This window comes from Atractosteus spatula, chromosome 9 (assembly GCF_055471065.1).
Source record: "Atractosteus spatula isolate fAtrSpa1 chromosome 9, fAtrSpa1.hap1, whole genome shotgun sequence".
NCBI lineage: Eukaryota > Metazoa > Chordata > Actinopteri > Semionotiformes > Lepisosteidae > Atractosteus > Atractosteus spatula.
In genome coordinates, this window is record NC_142714.1 from 2,948,511 (window position 1) to 2,973,049 (window position 24,539).

The following is a 24,539-nucleotide window of genomic DNA, read 5'->3' on the forward strand; positions in this document are numbered from 1 at the left end:
AGACTCTTGATCGCATGACTCACCTACCATTCTGCACACAGTGGACAAGAATTATCTAGGTCTTTGCCCCTGGTGCCATAAATGCATATAAAAATATATACACACAACAGTTAACATGACAAACTTGGTAAGAATCATCTGGAAGTTCCTCATGTGACATCTGTATAAGAGATCTCCTTCCTGAAGATATTGTAATACCACAGGCTGTCTATCATCAGAAAGCAACTCATCCGATTGCATTACAATATTGCCTTTAACTTATTTACAATAACTTGAACTCGTATTTGAAAGAAAAAAATACCACACTTAAGCCAAGCAGCACACATGTTCTGCAGCTACAGAAATTATTTATAGTAACCCTATGTTACAAATGGGAACAGAATATCATTTACAAGCATTAATCGCTATACAAGTGCAAGGAATTTATTATTATCTTAAATCCTAACAAGATTCAGCCATTACCTGCAAATTTCGGATGCGACTTTCCAGCTCTTCCCTCTCTTTCCTGAAAAGTTGAATGGCCTCCTGGCTGTGCGTTTCATGTTTTGCTTTCAGGTCCTGAATCTCTGCCCGAAGCCCCGCCAGCTCGCACTGATGCACGTCCCTCTCCAGCTTCAGCTGCTGGCCCGCGGAGGCCAGGTCTTCCCGGGCACGGTCCTGCTGGCCCTGCAGCTCGCTCAGATTTCTCTTCAGCTCCTTCCAGGCCCTTTCCTCCTCAGCTAGCCTGTTGGTCAGGTCGGCCCGAATGGCACTCAGCTCTTTTACTGCCCCTTGCAAGTCCAGCATTTTCTCCTGGTCTTGCTCCCTCTTTCTGCGCAAAGCATCAAGCTCCCTCTCCAGGTTCTGGTTCTCCTCCTTGACTTGCATTTGCAGCAGGTTCTGCTTCTCCACCTCGCTCTCTAGCTGGCGGGCAACTTCCCGCGCTTCCCGAATCTCGCGCTCCAGGTTCATCTGCTGGGACTGGGTCTCACTGAACTCCACGTCTCTCCGACGAAGCTCTTCCTCTTTCTGTGCCAGTCTGGACAGGACGTCCCCAAGCTCTTTCCGGAGGTTATCCAGTTGTTGGCTGGCTGTCTGGAATTGCCCCTGAATGCTTTCCTTGTCTTTGAGCATCTAGAGAAAGCAAACGGACTCATTTTCACGATGCGTTTCAATCTTTCCTAACTTCAGAAAAGCTGCAGCCCAGGGAGAAGCAGTTCATTGTTTATACTGGACGCCAGATTCCAAAGGTGCAGCGACTAAATTACAAGTAGCAGAACATATTAAAGTAAGACAAAAAAAAAAGCCAATAATTAAAATGAAAACTTTTACATTTAATTCAAACCTCAATAAAAATATTTTATTGCCTCAGAATTCATGTTCCTTTTCCCAGTAAGGCCGATCAATGTTGTGAAAAGAAAAAAGGCTAAAGCTATCCGAAGTTTTAAAGATGGGACGAATTAAATAAGCAAGCGGAAATGGGTCACAGTAGGTTACCAGTTTGTGAGATAGTCCTTTTATTCTTGTCATTTCTAATCCAGGATTCTAAACCACACCTGCTGGTTCATTACACCACGTAGAAAAAATAAATCCAAATTAAGATCTTACAGCTAACCAACTGTCATATCTCCAGGAAATGACAGTTACTGAGTGTAGGTGGTTTGAATAAAGAATGAAAATACCAAGTAGGTTTTGAGAAGGAGACTGAAGAATAGCAAAGGAAAACCTTTCAATGTTACTAGTATATTGAGTGCAACCTTGTAACTTGAATTCATCAGGTCTTAGAAGCTACTGTATGTAAGGATGAGTCCAGCCTTTGAAAGAACCGTTAAATAGAGGTCCTAATTGCTTTATCACTAAAGTTCCCACGCCATACTTCACAACAGTATCGTGAACCTGTTTAATTCCACTTTTGAAGTTGTACAATCTGACCTGCGTAAATTTCACTATAAAATTAAATTTGTGAAGCAATAGCTCCTCATCTGCTGTGTGGTGAATCTTTTGAGATGAAAAATGCAATGACTAATGTTTGTCTGCTTCCCAATTAGCTAAGAAAGTGTATATGCAGAAAACACACTTGCATACTGTACTTAGTATGTCATACACTGTGCCTTCTAAACCTGAGGAAGCTGAGCCTTTGTTACATACTTTAAAAAAAAAAGAAACCAATGCACAAAAATTTCAGAAACTGAATTCTGGGAATATACAGTAAAAGACTGTGCACTTAATAATAGAGGACCAACTAATGGCCAATTCAATGAAGAAACCAGGAGACATTACCCTGACAGAATAATGCTTAAAAACTCTAAATTGGATTAGGAATACAAAACAAGGATCATTGTAAATAACTCCATTTGCAGTTGCAGAATTGTGATTATGAGCCTTTAGACATATTTGTCATGTATCTGTACACCCATTTTCAAAAAGATTCATATTTTTTTAAGGGCTGGAACTGCCCAGATCCTATCCTGAAAGCCTACAGCACAAGGCAGCACTACACCTTGAATGGGATGCCAGCCCACTGTAAGGAAGAGGACTTACGGAGGATTTGAAAGACACTACCACTCGCCTACCCAGAGAAATATTTTGCTATAGTGTACAGTGCAGACACTAGAGAGGAAAGCTATGATCACCAAGAAAGGACCAGAAAACTTTGTTCACTGCAGGAAAAAAACACTTCATTTGCCATCGTCTTCTATTTTATTAATTGGGACCTTGCAAAAAGTAATTTTGTTTTGTACAAATGAGAAGCATTTCCTTTTCCAAGAAAAATTAAATGTCTTAATTGCTAATGTGCACACACAAGAAACAGGCACGTAACACAGGAACACGTTTACAGCTAATCCCTGGAATGATCAAAGAATTGCTGAAAGTGACAGAACAAAAAAAACTTCTGTTAAAATAAACAAAAATAAAGATCAATAACGAACCTGCCTGCTCTTCTCTGCCACAAGCCCAGCAGCTCTTCTCTCATTCTCCAGGTGCTGTTCTAGTTTCTTACACTTCAGTTTCCACTGCCTGATGGACACCTGTGCTCTGGCTTTCAGGTCTTCCTTCTTTCTCTCCATTTCATCCTTCAGCATCTCCACCTGCTTCGTCTGCCTGAGGTATGCGTCTGCCTGCTTTCCAGACTCCTTCAGCTGGCCCGCCAGCTCCTGAATCTGGAGAGCCATGCGGCTGCGGTCTGCCTCACACTCCTCGTAGCGATTCTGGATCTCCTTCAGCTGCTCCAGCATCCTCAGCTGCTGCTTCTCCCTCTTGCCCAGGTCGGACGACAACGCCTGTCAGGGGGAAAGAAAGCACCGTCTCTTCTTGGCTCGTCTTTAGTAACGTCCATCCGTTACACTACTAGGAGGAAGTGCAATAGTTTCAAACCAGTGAGATTTTTAAAAGTACACCGAACAAGTTAGATAAGCCACTCTAATATTATAGCACAATCTCTCTATGAATTCTCATATTCTACCGCTTTCGATAAAAAGACTTAGATTAATATTACTTCCCAATCAACCAGCATCAGACCCTGAATTCCAACCCCATTGAAAAACGTCACATTAAGATTAATACTGTTTATGCTGGGTTTATTGTGCAAGAGGTGCTCTCTTTTGCTGAGTATGTGGTCATTTAAGATCCCATGGTACTGTTCTTAGGAACACAGTTCCTGGTGTCCTGGCTACCTTACACTCTGGGCCTCCAAAGGTCCTGCCTTAAGGCAAACAGCACAATAGTGATTAAAGTCATTCCTCAATTCTCTGCTGTGCAGTGGGGCTGCTGGAGCATGATGACAGCAGCACGTCACCCAGGTGGGACTGCACTTCAATGGTGATAGAAATGAAAACAAATTTATACAAAATGTATCGCAACTTTTCACCTTTAATGGCATCCTAATTAAAAGTATCTCTTCCATGCTCTTGCATCTATTTAACTAAAAGCATCTGTGCTTTGTAGCACAATCCAAATAATTGCAATCCGATATCAACTCAATTTTAGTCTAATTTCCATAGTTTCTTTGCAGAAGCTATTGTATGAAAATGATTTTACTTTTATCTTCTGTTTTTGTCTAATCAACAATGATGAAAAACTCCAAAAATGTTTTTTATTTCAATGTTATTCAGTGGCATGCTGCAAAATAAAAACAGCAGGAATTCTTCCAGTCAGAAGGAAATGTTGCAGAACACATTAATTCCACTATGTTAATGCAAATTACTTTGAATGATTAATAATGGAATTAAAAGAACTGTTCTACATATCTGCTGTTCTCCTGTGGTTGTTCTGAACTGCAATTCTGAGGATCAGTAACAATCTAGGTTCAATGGAAATGCATTTAAACCTTGATACTTGCACATTTCTACTCCTACTCTGTTGGGCTCCTGAGCAAGGCCCTTAACCCCAACTGCTCCAGGGGCGCCGTACAATGGCAGACCCTGCGCTCTGACCCCAGGCTCTCCCTGGGGAGCAAGCTGGGGTATGCGAAAAGATAATTCCTAATGCAAGAAATTGTAAAGGGTTAATAAAGTTGTTATGATATGATATATGATTTCAAGGAAACTTCCCAGAGCCTCCCTCATTATAGGTTTGGTTACTTCAGCAAAATTCAAATAAGAAAGCAAAATGAATGCTTCAACATATTTATCATCACTTTAGAGCCCCATTAAGCACAATTATTGATGAACAAATATCGTGGTCTTCACATACCCATTCTTTGTATAGTTTTTCCAGTTTGTGAAAACTGTTTTTACATTCTTATTTCAGACTGGGAATGCAATATTAGAAAAAATCTGTAACAATTTATGCCAACCTAAATTTTACGTAAACACCACTTTACAAAAATTCCACAGGACTACAAATTGTTCCTGACATCTTCACTATTTTAACTGCATTTTTTATGTTCTAGACTTAACCCTGGCAGTCTGACGAACATATCCAGAGAAAACAAGATTCAAAGGGAAAAATACTTTATTCACTTTAGACCAGGATTTCACATCCTTCCCTTTAATAACCTGCCCCATCCTGCGATCGGCAGGATGAAGTAAAAAAAAAAATTCTGGATGTCTAAGTAAAAATGAAATAACATCTCTGCTACTCATGATGCCTGTATTTTTCTCTTGTATGAAATTTGAGGTCAGATGAAAGTTCATCTTTACAAGAACCTTTTAAAGCCTTTCACACCAATAAAAAAGGTTTTGTGCTTTCCCCTAACTGCCACACAGTCTAGCTAATTTTCCAAAACTATTCTGGGTGAAAAACACATTTAGTTTCTCTCTGCACTCTAGTTCCCCTACACTCTCTATTATAGAGTTGCAGATTTACAGCTTTTCCATACAGATTCACAAAAGTGTTGTGCCCTGCAGCAAATGGTTTTGAAAAGCTTCCTGGGAAGTTTCTCTTTAAAACTTTTTTATGGTTAATTTTCACGCGTGCGATACCGCAAAACAATTATTTTTTTCCCCCCATCTACTCACAACAGGAGTCCAGCTTTGAGATTCAACTTATCTGACTGGTTTCAAAGTTGAAAGATCAAAAAAGTAAGAGCCCAGTTTGAAGGCAAAAGGGATTTGAGTAATCATTTGAATCAATGCAAGTCCAGAACACACTTCTGAGTTGTTGTTCAGTCTCTCCTTTCAGTGCCAAGTTTGACTTGACTGCAATGGAAGGAATAAGGAGCGTCCAACCCTTCATCTCAAACGTGTAAAAAAACAGCTTAAAGAACTAATCCAACTGAAGATTAGTCTTCTTTTCTGTTCAGCATTCACTCAACCAGTTTGTTCACAAATTATCTTAATTTTTCACAAAGGCAAATGATATTCCTTACCTCTACGTGTACAGAAAGTTGCGATTTCTCCCTATCTTTGCGCTCAATAACTCTTTTCAGCTCATCTACCTCAGCCATGACCGCATTTTGAGTGAGCTGCAGCCTGAGGTCCTGGATCTGTTTCTCCAGCTCCTGCTTCTCTCGCTCTGAGCGTTCAGTCACTGCAAAACAAAGCTATAAATTTAGGCCCAGAAAACGTTTGTGTTACACATGAAGTTTCACAATCTCACTTTGTCCACGAGGCAAGGAAAGGCCTCAAGAAATAAATACTGAAATCTTTAACATAATAGGATCACAGAGTTCAGTACTGACTTCTGTCTCACTGGGTCTGCACAGTTGTAGGCATAAAACCTGGAAACCTGTTGAAAAGTTAATTCATTTAAAAATCTTGACCTGCACCTACTATACTAGGATAAGTTAAGAGCCAAAACACATAGAAGCAGACTCACTAAAAAGTTAGTTTAATAATAAAAATTTTAGCTAGAAAAATATAAATGGAAAGCCAAGACTGATCCATTCACATTAATTAAAACTCAAGAAGATTAAGAGGAATTTCCTAGTCACACAAGACACATAAGATTATCACTGTCTTCACAGCACATATGTGATACAATCCCATGGCATATCATGAATTGAGCTTTGACTTCAGTGAAATGGCACCCTCTAGAGACCAAACGGGCCCTCTGCCTGTCATGGCCCAGTGGGAATGGAGGATATAGCATTCATCACCCATCCTCAGATTCCTGTCCTCTTCCACTTCCTCGCAACGGCTTCTCTGCCTTGAAGCAATCTGAGAGAACTGCTGCCGCAAGTCCAGGCGATCCTGCTCCGTTGTCAGCAGCTGTGTCCGCAGGTCATCTATCTAAATAACGAGTGAAACGTGCAAACACTTCAGGAAAAAAAAAAGTGAAAGACTTCATTGGAGCCCTGCACATACCGAAGCTGCAAAAAAACTCTGAAGAGGCAGATGCATCCTTTTATTCTTTTATTGCAGATCTAAGCACGGCTATAGATAGATAAAGTAATCATTACTCTAAAGTAATTTAGTCTCATTGGAGTGTGTTACATACACACCCAGGAGACAGTGAGCTCTCAGTTTTGCAGCTATAGGTCTGGATTCTGGATGCCTGTTTGAAAGGTGCGATGTTTCCACTAATACATTCTGACCGCAAGCTCTCTACCATAGGAAGTTCATAATGAGTATATTAAAACACTCGTGCATTTACACAAAAAAAGCACCTGTTGAAGAAGAGTGTCCCGACTTCCTTCAGACTGTTCCAGCTGTCTTCGGGTTCGCTCCAACTCTTGCTCGATCTTTATTAAAAATCATAAAATGCTTCAGCATGAACTGCAGAAATTACAATAATGCAAATATAAAGATAAATTATATTTTAAAACTGCAGACACACTTAACATCTAAACAACTAATTGCATAAAAAGGATCACATCCTAGCAAAACATATCAGGGTAAACACTCAAAGTTGAACCCCATTCACCAAAACCATACTGAAAACCCAGGAAGATATTCCGTTACCTGTTCCCAAAAGTTGGAAGAATTTTTAACTTTGTTGAAAACATCAAAGGAATGATTTGTAGCTGTACAATCAGGATCATCACATTAATGGTTTAACATGAACCAGAGGGCACAAATGGAAACTAGGTGGAAGTGTATTTAAAACTGAGAACCGGAGACACTTCTTTACCCAAAGAGTTGTGGGAGTCTGGAACAAGCTACACAGCCATGTGGTTGAAGCTGATACGGATACCCTGGCTTCTTTCAAGAAACAGCCGGACGAGATCCTTAGATCAATTCACTATTGACTACCAAATGGCCTTGATGGGGCTAATGGCCTCCCCTCATTTGTCACCTTTTTATGTCGTCAATTAAATCATATTTAAAACAAGAAGTATGCCCTGATCATTTAATCAGTCATTTACAAAACTGAAAACCTCACAACTGAATTGATAAACAGGTTGTTCTGCAGATAATTTCCACTTTGAACCTGGCAGCTAAGCCTTCGCACACAACTTCACAACAGGAGTGTGTAAATGAATGATCAACTAGCACCTGTGTCATTTCTACAGTATTTTGATCACAATCAATACACTGTCTCATCAGAATACTGGTTGCCAACAGCTAGGTATTTCTTTACTGCATCTAACCCCATTCCACATAAAAAAGTAAAGTGGAAAGAATTTTCAACTTCAATAAACTGCTGCACCAACTGTAACAGTTTTAATCTGACTTTCCTGTAATTAGAACTGTTACTTAAAAATAACTCTTACATATACATAGAATCCATCAAAATCCCCCCCAAAAAACAGAAAATAGCAGAGGATGGAAATAGTGACAGCTGATTCCCTACAGTTCCGTTTGTAGCGATTGTACTCATAATTATCATCCTACTGTACATTAAGGTACTTTTAGCGAATTCAGATGCTTTTTACACTTTTCCAGTTGTGCTATGGCTGAAGGCTGAAGGCCTGTCATCAAACTTCCATGTAACTAAGACACTCCTCAAAGATCTGCTGCTGTTACCAAGTTCCTCCTCTGTACAAACTCTTTTTCTATTTAAATTCTTCGGTGGTAGGCATGTAGAAGATATCAGTCTTTGTAAATCCTAAATTTCGTAAATGCATAGATCTTTAAAAACAGTTTTCTTCCACCAATAACTGAAAGTATTGTTAAGAACAAAACCTGTGTAAAATGCACATTCTAAGATATTTTGGGAAGTATTTAGAACATTTCTAAATACATTTTATTAAACAGAACAAAGCAGGTTCAGGCTGAACCCAAAAGAAATCCTGGCAAAAAGGTAACAGTGGAAAACACACACCGGTCACACAGTTTAAAATCTTCAACACTTACTTTTACATTTATGCAGGATTAGATACCAAGCAACATAATAAAAATAAATTTTAAAATGTAAAAAATGAACATAAAAACACAAAACACTGTGTAGTGGCATACACTCAGAGTGATGGTGTTTTGCTTGAAAGGGTCTGCAGTGTAGTATGTATGCATTTTTCTAATTACTATATGTTACATAAAGTAAATTATAATATTATGCATTATTACATTTTTGGATATAATAAACACCAATACTGTAAAGTAATAACTTAAAAATGTTTAATACTCTGCCTTATTGCGATTATAATTTTTTCATAGCTGTACATAAAAAATGAAGCCAACTGCAAATCCAAGAACAAAAGGGTGTCAGAAGACAACCTCTACGGTGGAAATTAACGAATAGATCCCTGCCTCTCTTCCTGAATGACACCTCACCATAATCCCCACTGCAAAGTCTTCTGATTTCTATCACAAACAGCACAGGCTGCAGGTGAAGCTTATCAGACAGATGAGGTGAACATTCACACACTCCAGAGGGTAGAAGCGCTTGAAAACTATCAGACCCCTCGCTGTGAGTCATTCACAGCTCAGCAGCAGCTAATGGAGCCTGCCTAGGGGGTTACCACACAAGAAAATGACCCCCCCCACACACACACACACACACACACACACACACACACACACACACACACACACACACACACACACAAAAAAGCGCAGCCTGTTAGCGTTACCTTGTTCTTCTCACACTCAGATCTCAGCAGTTTGCTCTTGGTGACATCCTCAGTGCCAGTGGCTTTTTCTTCACGTTTCCTCAAAGCCTGCAACATAAGTGACAGGTTTCACCCTCCTGCACCGCTGAGAATTTTTGTAATGACGGTGAAACACCACTCGGGACTGCTGTCTCCGAGTGCTGGCCAGGGGTCCTACTAAATATCGTGGTGCCCTAAGTCAGCAGTTAGCCAATGTCAAAACTAATGTCTGCAAAGTATCAAATCCACACAATGCACTGTACGAAATACAGCACGAGGGGAAAACTAAGCATGCAACCTGTGACAGACTGGCGTCCTAGGGAGCAGTGGCATTTCTTAGCCTACACCTAGAGTGCTATACCAGTGCCATTACTATTGGCCCTGCCAGGCACCCTGTGCCTCGGGGACACACACCTGGCTGTGGTGACCCTTAACAGCGATTTCTGATAACAGGTCAGTAAGAGGAACAAAACAAAATGCTGGAAACTTTCAAATGTTTTACCTGAAACATGTAGAGCTCATTAAAATTATAATGTTAAACCACCAGCTCAAAAACACAATATAATGATTGTCACACTTCTATTACAGTTCACTTGTAATAGATCTGTAAAACTATTTTAGCTACACCATCTTTATAGACTCTACATCAAGACGCCCCAGGTTATAATACAGAAACTATGTAACAAAAAAACAAATAACTGATGTGTTTGGTTTTAATAAAAAAAATTGAGTTCAATGCTCGCAGAAACATTTGTGGTTCTTTCTTCTTAGTAGTGCAAACTTAAAAGCACAGTTACATACAGTGGCTACCACAGTCAGATGTGTCATAAGATCCTTCAAAGACACTTCTTGAATGAATGAGTCAAATAAATGAATAAATGACCAAATGTAATAGTCAATCACCAATGTAAGCTTTAAAATATAAAATGGTAATCTTTTTAGTTTTAAGAGCTTTTTGGAACATTATCTTATAGAGTACTGTGAACTTTTCCATTTATGCTTCATTAACTAATATTGACAGAAAAGTACTGCTGTGTGTGACAGCAGGTATGTTGCAGGCCAGTAGTAGACATGCATGAGGAAAATAAGCAGATTTTTTGTAAAATATTTCAAAATGTCTTTTAATATATGATTTTAATTTTCTTAATTGTAAACAAGTGTGGCTAGTTGAAAAATGAAGGGGTTAAGAAAATAATAAGGCAGGAAATGTACTTCATGTTAAGTGTTTTCCATAAACTGGATCGTACATTTCTGCTACAGATTTAATATTTTAAAAAGCTTCCTGCTACTGAAGAACACTTTTGATTTCAATTGATTCAATTGTATGTAACAAAGAAATGCTCAAGCAACTCCACATCCTGTATCTTCTCTTCTGTGTACTAAATATAAGTAATGCTGAAAATGAGAAAAAATGAATGACTGAGATTAAATGATTTCATAAGGATGAAGTATGCAATCAAACAGTAATGAATAAAGCTACAAAATAGCTTTTTATATTATTCAGAAGATCATTAGCACCAGGTGCACTTCGTGTCTTCATTAGGAAAAAGTGAGACTCCAATAATAAACACAGAAACAAGTCATTCAGGAGCTTTTCACAGAAAGCAGGAAAGCATCGAGAGATTCAGCATTTAAAGATTAAACACTGCCCTCTGGTGCTCTGCCAATGCATTAATTAACTGAAATAAATACGGTCATGTTGCCATTGAAAGAACATCAACATCCTAGTACTTTCCTTAAGTGATAGTTCAGTTCCACATACTGTAAAAGCAAGCATATTATACCTGTATATAACTTTTCATGGTACTAGACACGCAGGATCTGCACCTGTGACTGGAAGGTTGCTGGTTCAAATCCTGCAGCCGGCAGAGGAATCCTACTCCATTGGGCCCCTGAGCAAGGCCCTTAACCCCAACTGCTCCAGGGGCGCAGTACAATGGCTGACTCTGCGCTCTGACCCCCAGCTTCTCTCCCTGTCTGTGTCTTATGGAGAGCAAGCTGGGTATGCGAAAAGATAAATTCCTAATGCAAGAAATTGTATAGGGCTAATAAAGTGATGTTATGTAGGTCATTTTACCCGTCCTTATATAGATACATATAGTAAAACAAAATACATGAGTATTACATTAAAGCACTAAATTTCACATTTTGAAGTTTCTTATTTATTTAAAATCATTCCATGGAAAACAAAACTCGACAACTTCTTTTATCTAAAAAAATTACTTTGATCCAATTCAGTTTGAAATTGTATTTCCCACAGAAATGCTCTTTCATTTAGACCTATATTTGCTCTTCAATGAATTATATCAAGCATTAATGTGATTGTGTTTAACATACATCTATCTTTATTTGATTAGAAGACAAATATTGAGCACACTTGCCTAGTCTGGGAAATCAGAATACTGACGTTATAATTGAAATAAAGAAGAATAAGAATATTTTCTGACTTAACCCAGAAATTGATCTTTATTTTTTCTCTCTCAAGAGCCTTTCTTTGTTTGAGTATATTGAGCATTATTTTTCAGGACAATATTATTCTGTAGGTAATGCTGACGTCACACTACACGACTTTTCCTAGGATTTCCAGTCGTAGCCTTCATTTACATAATCTTAAGAAATCACCGCGAATTGTAGAGAGTCGCAGCTTGCCCGTTATCGTCAGTTGTGTAGTGCGACACCCCCAGCAACTCGGTCATAGCGCTCGTAACAGCCCCTACGACTCTCTGCGACTCGCTACGAGAAAATCAAACCGGTTTAATTTTCTCGTAGTGAGTTGCGAGTCGTAGGGGTGGGCAGTGAGCCAGATGTGTACTTGTGAGATAATGTGTCCATTATATTACACATTATAGCGCAATACTAACTTGTTTACAATATTTGTTTTAAAGATGTTTTTAACAGTTTTATTTCTGTAAATTTGTCGACTAGAAGTCGTGTCAAGTCATGTTGTGCGACACCGGCTTAAGCTGTGGAGACAAACACTCCACTAAAAGACAAGGTAGCTCCATTTAAGAGCCTTCTCATTATAAAAAAACACTCAGCCTCAAGTGAAATCAATTACAATTAAAATGACAGTGCCTGCATAGAAAACCAATTCATTTGGCATATAAGCAATACCATTAGGAAAATAAGGCTTTCCTTTGCCACAGGGAAAGAAGATGTTTTATTTACACAAGGCCTGAATTCAGTCTTGTTCTCTTTATCTTCTTCGAAATGTACAGTAGTTCACATAGACTTGTGCTTTAATTGAAGAAATCCTTAGGGCGGATTATGATATCCTGCAGAGGCCCCATGCAGAGTCATTGAGCGAGTGCAGGAGGGAGTGGCATGCACCAAGACAGCACATGTACACAAAAGAAAGCACCCAGCGCCTACAAAACGTGCTGAAAGGAGTTTGTGCTTAAACAATGGCTGCACAGTGGAAGGTAAAATTTTACAGTTAGTCACCAGCCACCCACATGCCCCCCTATTCATCAGTGCCATTGGCACTACACCAGTAGTGTGTCTCAGGGATTGCCACAGCATGAAGCTCAGGTGAGCTTTTCTCATCCTTGTCAGACACGCCAAACAGGCTAGCTCAGGCTACAGACTGCAAAAATGGTATTTCATGCGCAAATATTCACAAGAGAGTTAAATTGAGAGGGACAGCTCGGCCCCTCAAGCTCGTTTGGTCCATAGTAGCTCTTCAATCCTCGGATTTCAACCCGCTGTTTCTTCAAGCCGCTACCCTGGATTCACACAAAAACAACATGGCTGCATAGCTTTCATCACGTTTTGTAGTTACTGGTGTGGTAGCGCCCTGCACTAAATGTGATTTGTGATTTCATAGCTTTACAAATAATGCTTTGTCCCAAGTTTAAACTGATAATCAGAATTTAATAATAATAATTAATAATAATTGCTTACACTTATATAGAGTAATGGGGACTCCCCTCCACCACCACCAATGTGCAGCCCTACCTGGATGATGTGACGGCAGCCATAGTGCACCAGTACACTCCCCACACACCAGCTCTCAGTGGGGAGGAGAGCAGAGTGATGTAGCTAGTTCATAGATGTGGATTATTAGGAGGCCATGATTGGTAAGGGCCAATAGGAAATTTGGCCAGAACGCCGGGGTTACACCCCTACATGTAACATGCTTGCCTTAGCATTTTGACCTGTAATCAAAATCCAGCATATAGTATTTAACTCCCAGCCATCCATTTTTTATCCAATACCGGGCCACAGGTGAGCCAAAGCCTATCAAAGCAAGCAATGGGTGGAAGGCAGAATACACCTTGGAGAAGACGCCAGTCCCTCGCAGGGCACACACCGACACGAACATGTACACACTCACAGCAGGGCCAACTGAACCAGCCACTACCTCAACAACACATACAACACCACACAGACAGGACCCCAAGAACTGAACCCAGGACCCCAGCGCTGCGAGGCAGCAGTGCTGACCACTGAGCTTAGCCATGAGGAAATCAGATGCTATTTTTTTGTGATATTAGAAGTTTGGATGTTAACCCATCCCAGACTGCAATAAAGTAGTCTTCCTCCTGGGTAAAGTTCCTTTTTAGACTGTATAGCAATCTAATAAGATTAGCAATCTTTTAAATTGTATAGCAACCAAATAGCGGTCAACAGTGCTATTTACACCCTGATGATCTGTTAGGAGCTACAGTATGGCATCTCTTATGCTGAAAGACCTGCCCCTATGGATGATTTCTCAAAATCAGTAAATTGCAGAGAGTTATCTTAAAATAATAAAAGGTTACGGGTGCTGTGGAAGACAGCTCTGTGCTTTACCTCCTGCAGCTGCAGGGACACACTGCCACGCTGCTCCGGGCGCCTCTCCGCCTGCTGCCGCCCGGCGCGCATCTCCTTCTCGATCTCCTGCAGCCGCCGCTCCACGCGCTCCGACACCTTTCAGTTGCCGGCAGGAGACGGGACAATGAAGCCGCCCGCGCTCTCCTCGGCCTCGAGCACAGGACCAGCGGAGCCAACGGCAGCAAAGGTAACTGCATGAATGCTGCAACTAACCCCTACTACACTCCTCCAGTCCGGTCCCCAACGGAGGCCAAAAGACTCCTCGACATTATCTCAACAACCTTGCGTACAATGGAACAGCTGGGTTGTTAAAATATTCTGTTTTTAAACTTTATGGACCATGTTTTATTCCATAAAAAAGACATGGGTGCACTGATCTTATCAGGAGCGTACATAAGCAATGTTTCGACCACCTACAGCAATATTATAGTTGTCTAATAATAGTGAGGTTTTCTTGCAAAATGTATGTTTAGGCATACAGATATGGAGTCCAACACACTAATTCTAATTTTAGAAAAGCTAAACATGCTAAAAGCATTAGGTTTCTGAGAATAAAAATATTTATTTATAGAACAATTTACAATACCATATTTTGTGAATTACTTTAAAATGATTATAACATTTGAATTAAGAAAAAGTGTCATTATAAATACTGACTTTAAAGAACCATTTTCCTGTCAAAAATCATAGGACTACCAAATTATTACCTCTCAAGAAATATTCCGTTAATATTGAAGCACTGTTTCAGAAAATAGTCACTGAAATGAATACATAAAACTTACCGTTTCTTCTCTCTGCGATATTCTAACATGGTCTGCTAAATTTTCCAAAGTTTTCTTAGTTTCAAGTTCAGACCTATGGAAGAGATTATTCCCTATCAGTGACAATGCTTGTGTTACAATAAGTCAGCGCAGCACTCCAAAGAGCTGAATTGTAATGTGAATTTTAGCCATGCATGCCATATCACAACAGGCCATTGACTGTTAAAGAAAGAAAGCAAGCTTGGCAACTATAATCGAACAACAGAATTAAGTGGTCTGAGAAATGTGCAGGTCTCTCAACAATGAAATGATTTGGTTCATCTTCTATACAGATTAATAAGGACCCTTTTTAAAATATGAAAAGTATGTGCAACGAAAATGCAGGTACTGAAAATATTTTCAAAATTCATACTGTTTACAATAGCTGAGTGCTTCATTGCAGAGATAGGCTCAAATAAATAAAAAATAAATGAACTGATTTCATATACTTGCATGCTGTCATTTATTAATGCCAAAAACTGCTGTTTATTTTCCTTGTTTACACTCCCTCAAATATAGACTAGGCTGCTGTTACTCAAGTTGGCTCTTAGGGGACAGTTCCATTTTTTTTTTATTCCAATTCCACTTTTCCTGTTGAAGTAGAAATAGGATTTTATTTGTAGAGAGAATTACAGTTGTCCATAACACTGGTACGTAGACCAGCGTTAGTAATAGCTAAATGAGTGAAGTGGCTCTGACTGTATACATTATATAAAAACTGGGACAACACCCTAAGGACAAGGTTTTCCATCACACTGAAGACACCATGGCAGGAAGGAACACACCCAACCCCAGCAGCATTCTCTGAACACTGCACTGATAATTGTGCAGCACCAGTCTCTGCTGATTAATGAGACAGCTAATCCTCAAATCAGCAACACAGGGTGGTAGTTTTTTTTGCTGGATGAGCAACTTTGGGGAGCTGTTTGACTGTAACAAATCTACTGGTCTCTACTGTCATCAAACTGCATTTTCCATAAGACTGTGCATCTGCTTCAGCAGTTAGCTTTGGGTCATTTTTCTTCTTTCTCCTTGCAATAATTTTCAGGAAATTACAACCTTCTGTATAAAAACACTTCCTAGTTTTCACAGATAATAACTAAAAGTATTGAAACAGGAACATAAAAATATTGAAGCTGTGTGTAATACTATGAAATGCCCCATCACTCTTTGTAAGAATTACAGAAACTAGCTGTGAAACTAGTAGACATACTAAACATTATGATTAAGCATATAAGATTATTTTTTTTAATAATTTCACTGTACTGGTAGCCATTTCTCCCAGAACCTCAGCATTGCTTTGTTCTCCTGCAGAACACATATTGAATGTCCCTGAAGAGCCAAACCAGGTTACTAAAGGAAACAGACACATAAGGACTGAAAGAAACTTCTTCATGCCCACATGAAGTGTGCTACAAGTCTGAAGATGTTTTTTATGAACTAAGAAAGGATGCTTTTTAATCAACAAGGTTCTGAGGAGATACACATGGATCTCATTGAAAGTACTCCGAGATTAGAGTGTCTTTTAGGGTCATCCGTCTGGAAGCTGAGGTGGGCAAATTTATACTGACTGGTTTCACACATTTTTGTGCTCCACTGAAAATATTACTGCAAAGAAAATAATGGAAATTTTAAACAAAGCATCAAGTAGCAAAATTATACTGTTTAAATGCTTTGTTATTCATGGTGAATTATTTTATTTGAGAAAAATAAGGACTCATACCTGTTTCGCCTGACAATTTCTCTTTCAATATCATCTCCGAGTCGCAGCTGCTCGCTCCTGAGATCCCTGAGCGACTGGTGCATGGTGTGTATCTGTAAAGACCAGCCTCAGCTTAGATTTACTATCTTCCCAAAGGCATCAATGAAATCAACTACAATAGCATAGCAGAACATCGTATAAGAACTTTTCTCTTACAAGAGACAACGGACAAGAGTACTGGGATTTGCATGGAGAGCTCCCGCCAGCGTTTACAAATAATTATGAATAATTACAGTAATGGTCAATGAACCAGGTACAGATCTACATTTTTTTTTTTAGTTTCAGTCAATGCAATATTTGACTTAATTCAATCTCTACTTTCATATTACAGTAACGATGCCTAATACAGAAGCATTAGACAAATCTGTTTTCACAGCCTGTTAACTGCCCCATTCACCCTTAATTATGATTCTGTGATCCTGTTGCGCTGTATGCAATACAGAACATCTGTACTGAATTACCTTATATGAATACCATAATTCATCGTCAGAGCTGGGACACTGTGAACCACCTACGGATCCTCAGCTATGATCAAATGCACCGTGCTTCTTTTGTTTTTATGTGGTACTTCCGTTTTAAAAATGTGGGGAAAAAAAGACTCCAGTTTCTGACAAGTTCCAGATCTACATCTGGCGCTGGGGTTAAATCTGCCCCCACCAGATCACTCCTCCTTCGTCTGCCAACACGAATGCAGCAACCCCTCAGTCATGGGGCTCAGAGGGCCAGGCTGTCACGCAGTGAGCCAAGCAGGGAAGGGCAAAGACCGCAACTGCTTACACTGCAGAAATCGCCGCTATAATTATTTTAACATACTCGTGTTAAAAGCTTTGGAAGCCACATTAGCATGTGTGGGGCTCAATCTGTGAATTCTGTCTCGTGCCTCAGCCGGGAAGACAATCCACTAAAGTCACTGTTATCTTCTTTATAAAATGCACAAATGCTCATAACAGGTAGCTGCTTTAACATGGAAATTGGAGTTCGTCTGTCACTACTGGATTTTATCTATGCCGTAATAAAGCCATGTTAAAAGTTAAAAAACATTGGCATGTGAAAATTCTACAACTTCTGGATACTTTGGTTCACATGTGTGCAGAAACATCAATTTTTCATCCATTTATGTCCAGGGTTGCGTTAACCCCCTGCTGTTGTGTCTTGTGCACAATTAACTAAATATAAAAAAATGATTCCGTTTACTGTAGCACTTCACTACAGCTTTTCAGTAACAAATAAACCAATTAGCCAATTAAAAATTAACCAAATGATTTAACCCAAATGGATTTGTTATCAAATATGGTGTCATTATAAATGAAATGTGTAAGGGAAGGAAACAGCTCGTTAGCAGTAATGTTGAGATGTGCGAGTTCTGCCCTCACATTCCCAGACGGATCAGTCTCATCCATGAATCTCACAGTCGCAGACCTTGACCTCCTCCTTTCAGCCCCTCCAGACATCCCATAATCCCGCAGGGGTGAGGTAGGACGGTAATGGTGACCTTCTACACAAAAAACACAACAGTTGTCCACAGGTTATTTTTATTTGCTCTCAACTGGAAGTAACTTCATTTCAAGCATTTTTGCTCTTCACTTCACCTGAAGAAACAAACCCAAGTTCTATTAAACCACTTCCTCATAAAGAAACATGGTTCTGCTTGTCTTGGAGTTACAGCGTTCAAGTCTTAAGTATTTCTGCATAGATGGTTGGGAGATCTCAATACACAAAGCAACCGCACTCAAGGACTCAGCCCACAACCTAGTACTCATCTGAAATATTAATTGACAGAAAAATCAATAAGAATAGACTAGCAGGTAAATAAATTACCCCATACATCCGGATCTTAAAAAAAAGAGTGAGAAATTTAGAGTTTTCCTAGAGAGACATTCCAACTACTTCAGCTACTATTAATAATAAAAAATGTTGAACCTCCAAAGAATTGTGTTGGAAACTGAACAACAGCACTGAAGAGCTGTGTGTATATTACATGTGTCAAGGAAATCTTAAGTATCTGAAAGAGTGTAATTTCTACAAACTGAAATATAAACGGAACAGGAAAGTGACAAATGTAGTCCAAATCAAATTCCAGAAGCTGCAGCCTTGCAAAGCAGCCCTGCAGTTTAAAGCAGCCAATGCACTTCTCTTCTGCATGCTATCAACCTTACTGACGTGTTACACTCCACTAAATCTACAACAAAGATAAAATAACATCCTTCTATTTAATTAGAAACGCTCAGTTAATGAGACTGGAACATTACGCGACATCTCTTACCAGAGGCTGAGCCACCGTCTAAGTCACTTGTATGAAGAGTGGAAAGGGAGGCACTCCTGGCTCCCGAGTTTCTTCGCAGGCGCTGGCTTCTCAGATGATTAATAGACTCTTCCAAGTTTTCTCTAAGCTGCATGTACAAAATTATTTGCACAGAACAGAACATGAAGAAAGAGATTATTTTTGTCCTGACTTGACACTCATCTAGTCTACCTGCACCTGACCAGTAAAAGCCCCGATGTTAAAATAAAACATCATGGCAGACATCCACACAGATGAGGAAACTGTAATACAATGAAGCTGAGCAATTGGGTCAGCAGTGTGGAACATAAAAAAACACACACAGACCACACACTGGGACGTAACACCCCCACCCATAAAAACAAACATCTAATGTTTAGACAAAGAAAAAACAAAACCAATCAAACAATAGGCTATACTCTACCCCCAGCCAGGTCATTTCCCAGTATAAAGCTTACCCCTTTAACGGGTAGCGAAGGACGTACCCCAACTCTAACAAATCCAGTACTAAAACATAATACAGATGACAGAATCCTTGTTCATTATAATTCTGGGATCCTATCTAGCTTTGGTCTTAATTTTCTCCAGGTCCCCAACTCTGGTACGAGTGAGCTCCTGCTGAGCTGGATTATTGGTAACAATTGAATCATTTTTTACAGAACTGTGTCAAGTTAAATTATTCAGTTAAATTGCATTGAATTTCCAGATCATTAGGAACGAAAATCAGAATTATTTGATTGTAATAACTGACCACCTGCTTAGCTCACCACTAACCTGTAACCTGAAAGCCTAACTGGACTGAGAGTCTCCAGGATCAGAGTTTGAGCACCCTTACACAGATGAAGTTGGATCAGGAGCCCTTGTTGATCACAGAGCGGACACCTCTGAAGTGCACACGCAGAATTCATGCTCGTAGCTCAGTAACATTGCCAACAGTTTTGAAAAAGTGATCGGACAGAAGACTCACTGTTGCCATAGCCTCAGCTTGGTCCTCTGTGTGCTCTCTGTATTGTCCCAACATCCGATCAACATTATGAAGATTTCGACTTGTATCCTTGAAAAGCAAGTTTTAATTAAAAATGCATTTGTACAAAAAAATATTTACTGCATGCAGTGTAATAATTCCTCAGCATCAGATTTGCTTTTGTGAGGTTTCCACCACATCCATGGTAGAGGAAGAGATACAATCTCCATAAAGGATTTGCATGTGCCAGAGACCACCCTAGTACTAGAACAGCAGTCCCAACTCCCAGTACCTGTGCACTGTAATAAAGGTGCAGTACAAAGCAGAGCATTGTTGAGCACTCACACCCCAAAGGCAGTGGGCTCAAATCTCTGGAGAATCACTGCCGTTGTATGCACAAGAAAGATATTTCAGCCAAACTGCTCCAGTGAAATACCCATCTGTATGAATGGGTGCAAATGTAAGACACGTTGGCCAAATAAATTACAAAAATAAAAATTAAAGTATTCCGCATATCACTGAAGAGCACAGGGTATCATTTATTACACAATCACAGTCAACATCAATGTGTCGCGAGCTCTGGATTCACGTACTGTACATCCACACCATTCTTGCTGGCACTGCTTCATGTGCATTACCTGCAAAGTGGAGGCCAAGGTGTCAATTTTCTCAGAAATGTCTGCATCTCCCTGGACTCGGCTTCTTCTTTGGCTGTTTGAACGTGTGGCCCTCACACGCCCCTGGCGGTTAGCAGAGCTCCTAAGGTACGTGTCTGAGTCACTGGAAGACTGCGCCATGCCTGGTATGGCTCTGGCAGAAAGACAGTTTTAGACAGGGGATTAAAGAGGAGCAGGTAGAAAACTGCCACTTTGCTTTTCCCTTTGTCATAAGGAACCCCAATTAAAAACAAGAAGCAGTATGAAGTAGTAATCAGGGCCCTGGACTGTGCACTGGAGGGTTGAGGGTTTAGATCCCAGGAGGGGCACACCTGTTGTATCCCTGAGTGGGGTCCTCCACTGACATCACTGCAGCAGACGACCTGCTGCCCAAACAGGTCTCTGTCTCCACGACTTCATTGCGAACGAGAATATGCTCTCAACTGACCTACCTGGTAACATAAAAGAATAAAGAGTCCTTTTCGAGGTCTATGTCCCATTAGGTTAAACGAACTAATTAAAAATTCAGACCTGGACTCACAGATATTACTCAAATACTCTGGGCTGCTTCCCGGATGATCATATAAGAGACAGAATATCACAAAACAACCAAGAAAATAAGTAGCTAACGGCACGAACGGCAGACAGCGGCCAAGAAACCTTTTGTAGCTAACTATGCTCATCACACGGAAAAATATGTTTTAAAGCACGGTTCTCGAATACCAATCGATTTTAAACATGCTATAATTTCTTACCTGCCTGCAGGAAAATCACGGTATGTCACTTACCATCTCTTCAGTTAGAGGCACTTCCCCTTTCTCTGCTGTTATGGCAACTTAAACTGACCGCCCTAAAACAGGAAGCCTTCCATGGACCCACACTGCCGAACAGGACGCCGGGAGATATAGTTTACATTTGCAGGACATTTACTTGGAGAACGTACATGAATGAGCCTCAAAGAACTACATTGCCCACACGGCCCTTGGAAAGTCCGTTGGTATCATTTTCTAGGGGCGTTAACTACCAAAGGCGACTTGAAATATGCCAGATTGAATTATTGCGCCACAATACCCGCTGTTTTCTTATGTGTAACTCAGTGTAGAGTAATTGTCAAGAGAATAGGACGTAATGAAAGTAGTATACTGGCTAAGTCTGATGGTAAAAAATATTTTCAAACATCTGTTTATAGTTGTTTTGTGTGAACACGATGTGACAGCGCTTTGGGATTATTGGGAAGTACTGTTCAATTAAAAGGCTCAGGTGCTTGATGTGGATGATTTTAGATATTCAATAAATGATTGACATTATTCTGAGGAACTGATCATAACTGACCATTAAATGATTTCATTTAATTAGAGGTTTCACTACCTGTGAAGTGCTTTGAGTGTAGTGTCCAGAAAAACTAAATGTAAGAAATTATTAGCAGTGGCCATCATCTCCTGGGACATCATGAGCTACTCTCTCCCAGGTAGAAATTATTTTCACTGGTATTTATGGGAATGAACCGGTTTTAAATTACTGACAGGTTAATTTCTCCCATCAGTCTAATGATTACCAGTAGAATGTATTAAAATAATGTTGTAATAAACGGGTCTCATACTGGGCTTTGAAACATTCTGAACTGGAAGATGCTGGTCACCAGCAGATACCAGCTGAGCCTTTTTTTCTTATTAGAAGATCCCACTGGGGCTTTGTGTGGGCTCATCCAGACATGATGAAATTGCATCAGGGCAGAATGTGTCCTCTGGGTTGTAGCATGACAAGGGCTTCCTTCAGCGTTCAGAAACTGACTGGCATGTTTTGGATGCCAGTTTTGAGTTCTTCTACTGAAACATTTGTAAGACGAGCTGAGAAAAGCTGTGGAAGCTAGGGACGTGTGCAGGTGTAACTGCTGTCATACGCGCTCCTGTCGAATCTCCCCAGCACCCAGCAGAGCCCCAGCTACACTGACTGTCAATCGGCAGGGTTATTACACGGTATTACATGTGTTATTACATGTGCTGGTCCAGGCACTACAAGAGGAATGGAGCAGAATCCCACAAGACAGCACATGCAACCCACATGCCTGTCAGAAGCAGGTAGTGCTTGTATTCCTTTCTGCACTGGCCACACATTATACCAGCCTGGGACTTGAACATGAGACCTGTCTGTCCAATACTACTACAGAAAAAAAAACTTGTTCCGCTAATAACTTTGTTGTAGTCGTAAGTGAAAGTTTATTTTGATGCTATTTTTTTTATAAAAATGGAATCCAACACTGCAATGTTCAGGAAAAAGGGAATGTTTGTGCTTTTGAATCTGAAATCTATGATAAAGAATATCCTGTAACATACTTTTGTTAATTCCACTTCTGTTTAAATAAGTATTTTCTTTTTTCTAAATATCTTATAAACCCTTTTTGGCAATTTTGCACTATTACAGTGCCGTTTTTACACGCAATACTGAAATTATATAATAGCCTAGTGTACTCTGCTCTATAGCGTGCACGTATTCTGCACGTCCGCTGACAAGCCAAGTTTTAAAAGAACCAGAAGGTAGGCTACATAAACACGTTAATGATGTCGCATACCCTCGACACCTGTGTACACATTACACAGCCACCCCTGGTTCTCCTGAGTGGGAACAGGTGTGTCCGCACTCATTAAGTTTTCACGTACTGGAGGTGCTATCACTCCTACCACACCTGTACATGTTTAGATGAGACTTTTAAAGAGTAATAAGTTGCGGTTAATTAAACATTAATAAAAATAAAAGCGGAGGAACCTTCTTCAGAGGTAAGGCATGAAATTGATTTAGTTTAATTAAGTCCTTCGACAAGTACAGTACTAAGTTTAATAAGTGTGATTATTCCAGTACGGCGAAAAAAAAAAACATTTTAATACAGTTTATACAAGGTGCTGCATTGATTTTGTTGTGTTACCCACTCGCCATAATCTGCTGGAACTATGAGGCAGAACAATGAAAGTGCACCGAACTAAATTAACGTGTGAACTGAGCTCACTGAATTCATACTGGTGTTTAATTACCCTGAGGGTCCCTCCTGCTAAGGTAGTAATTCTTCATTAATGTTCAGTGGCTCAGCGCTTTGAGATGATGGGCTATATAAGGCCCTGTATAAAATAAATCTTTAGTATACATCTGTAAGGACACTGGGGACCGCTGATTACTTATTTGTAGTCATCTTTAACTATTAATAGTAATTTAGGAAGTAGCAAAATCTTTTAGAAACAATGTCAACGGCAGCTTACATGGATAACTAGAAATGATTTGCATGAAGATGAACGATTGCAAATTAATATAAGATTATAGTACATGCTTGAGGGCCCGTGTGGTAACTGATCAGCGGTGAAGTAAAGCTGTAGCACTCAGATTTTACGTTCACCGGGTTCAGGCTGAGGGCAACTCAAACCGACTGGGGATAACGGGGGCAGGTGGATACCCTGCGCAGATAGAGTGGTCGCCGCGTTTAACTGTGTGTCCGGTCACTAACGCCAGAGGGCGCCGCTGTGGCCTGAATCCACCGTGCACTCCGCAGACGAAACGCCTCACCGCCCCGTACCCGCTACACATGTACACTGTACCGTCCTTCTGGGCACTGATGGGAACTCGGCGGCCAATAAGATCAGGGCAGCTCAAAACACTTCTAAGAGTAAAATCATTTAATGAAGTACCTCCAACGTGAATCTGCCGAAGGACAGGTGAAGGTATCAGACCACACAGACTTACTGTAACTCAATACAAACTGCACTGACTGGGGCGCTTTGCTGACCGCAGACAATCTGTCCTTCTTACTCAGAGGGACGTTGCTCATTAGGAAAGTATCATAGCTGGCTAACACGATTTAAAAAGAAGCCCACAGCGTCAGTAGTA

At 40.1% G+C, this 24,539-nt stretch overlaps 1 protein-coding gene across 1 annotated transcript in view; it reads right to left on the bottom strand.

Moving 5' to 3' along the window:
* The window catches only part of cep128 (centrosomal protein 128), a 57,614-nt gene extending 36,134 nt beyond the window's left edge, over positions 1 to 21,480 (bottom strand). The window contains exons 1-13 of the mRNA XM_088925974.1: positions 20,652 to 21,480; positions 20,017 to 20,103; positions 19,032 to 19,158; positions 18,142 to 18,263; positions 16,730 to 16,821; positions 14,989 to 15,061; positions 14,186 to 14,302; positions 9,374 to 9,460; positions 7,028 to 7,102; positions 6,518 to 6,650; positions 5,789 to 5,949; positions 2,910 to 3,260; positions 463 to 1,113 (exon numbers count right to left, since the gene is read on the bottom strand). Of these exons, the coding sequence (XP_088782100.1) occupies positions 463 to 1,113; positions 2,910 to 3,260; positions 5,789 to 5,949; positions 6,518 to 6,650; positions 7,028 to 7,102; positions 9,374 to 9,460; positions 14,186 to 14,302; positions 14,989 to 15,061; positions 16,730 to 16,821; positions 18,142 to 18,263; positions 19,032 to 19,158; positions 20,017 to 20,103; positions 20,652 to 20,810 (2,235 nt within the window). The 5' untranslated portion in view covers positions 20,811 to 21,480. The remainder of the gene's footprint in view (positions 1 to 462; positions 1,114 to 2,909; positions 3,261 to 5,788; positions 5,950 to 6,517; positions 6,651 to 7,027; positions 7,103 to 9,373; positions 9,461 to 14,185; positions 14,303 to 14,988; positions 15,062 to 16,729; positions 16,822 to 18,141; positions 18,264 to 19,031; positions 19,159 to 20,016; positions 20,104 to 20,651) is intronic.
* Positions 21,481 to 24,539: the final 3,059 nt, after the last annotated feature.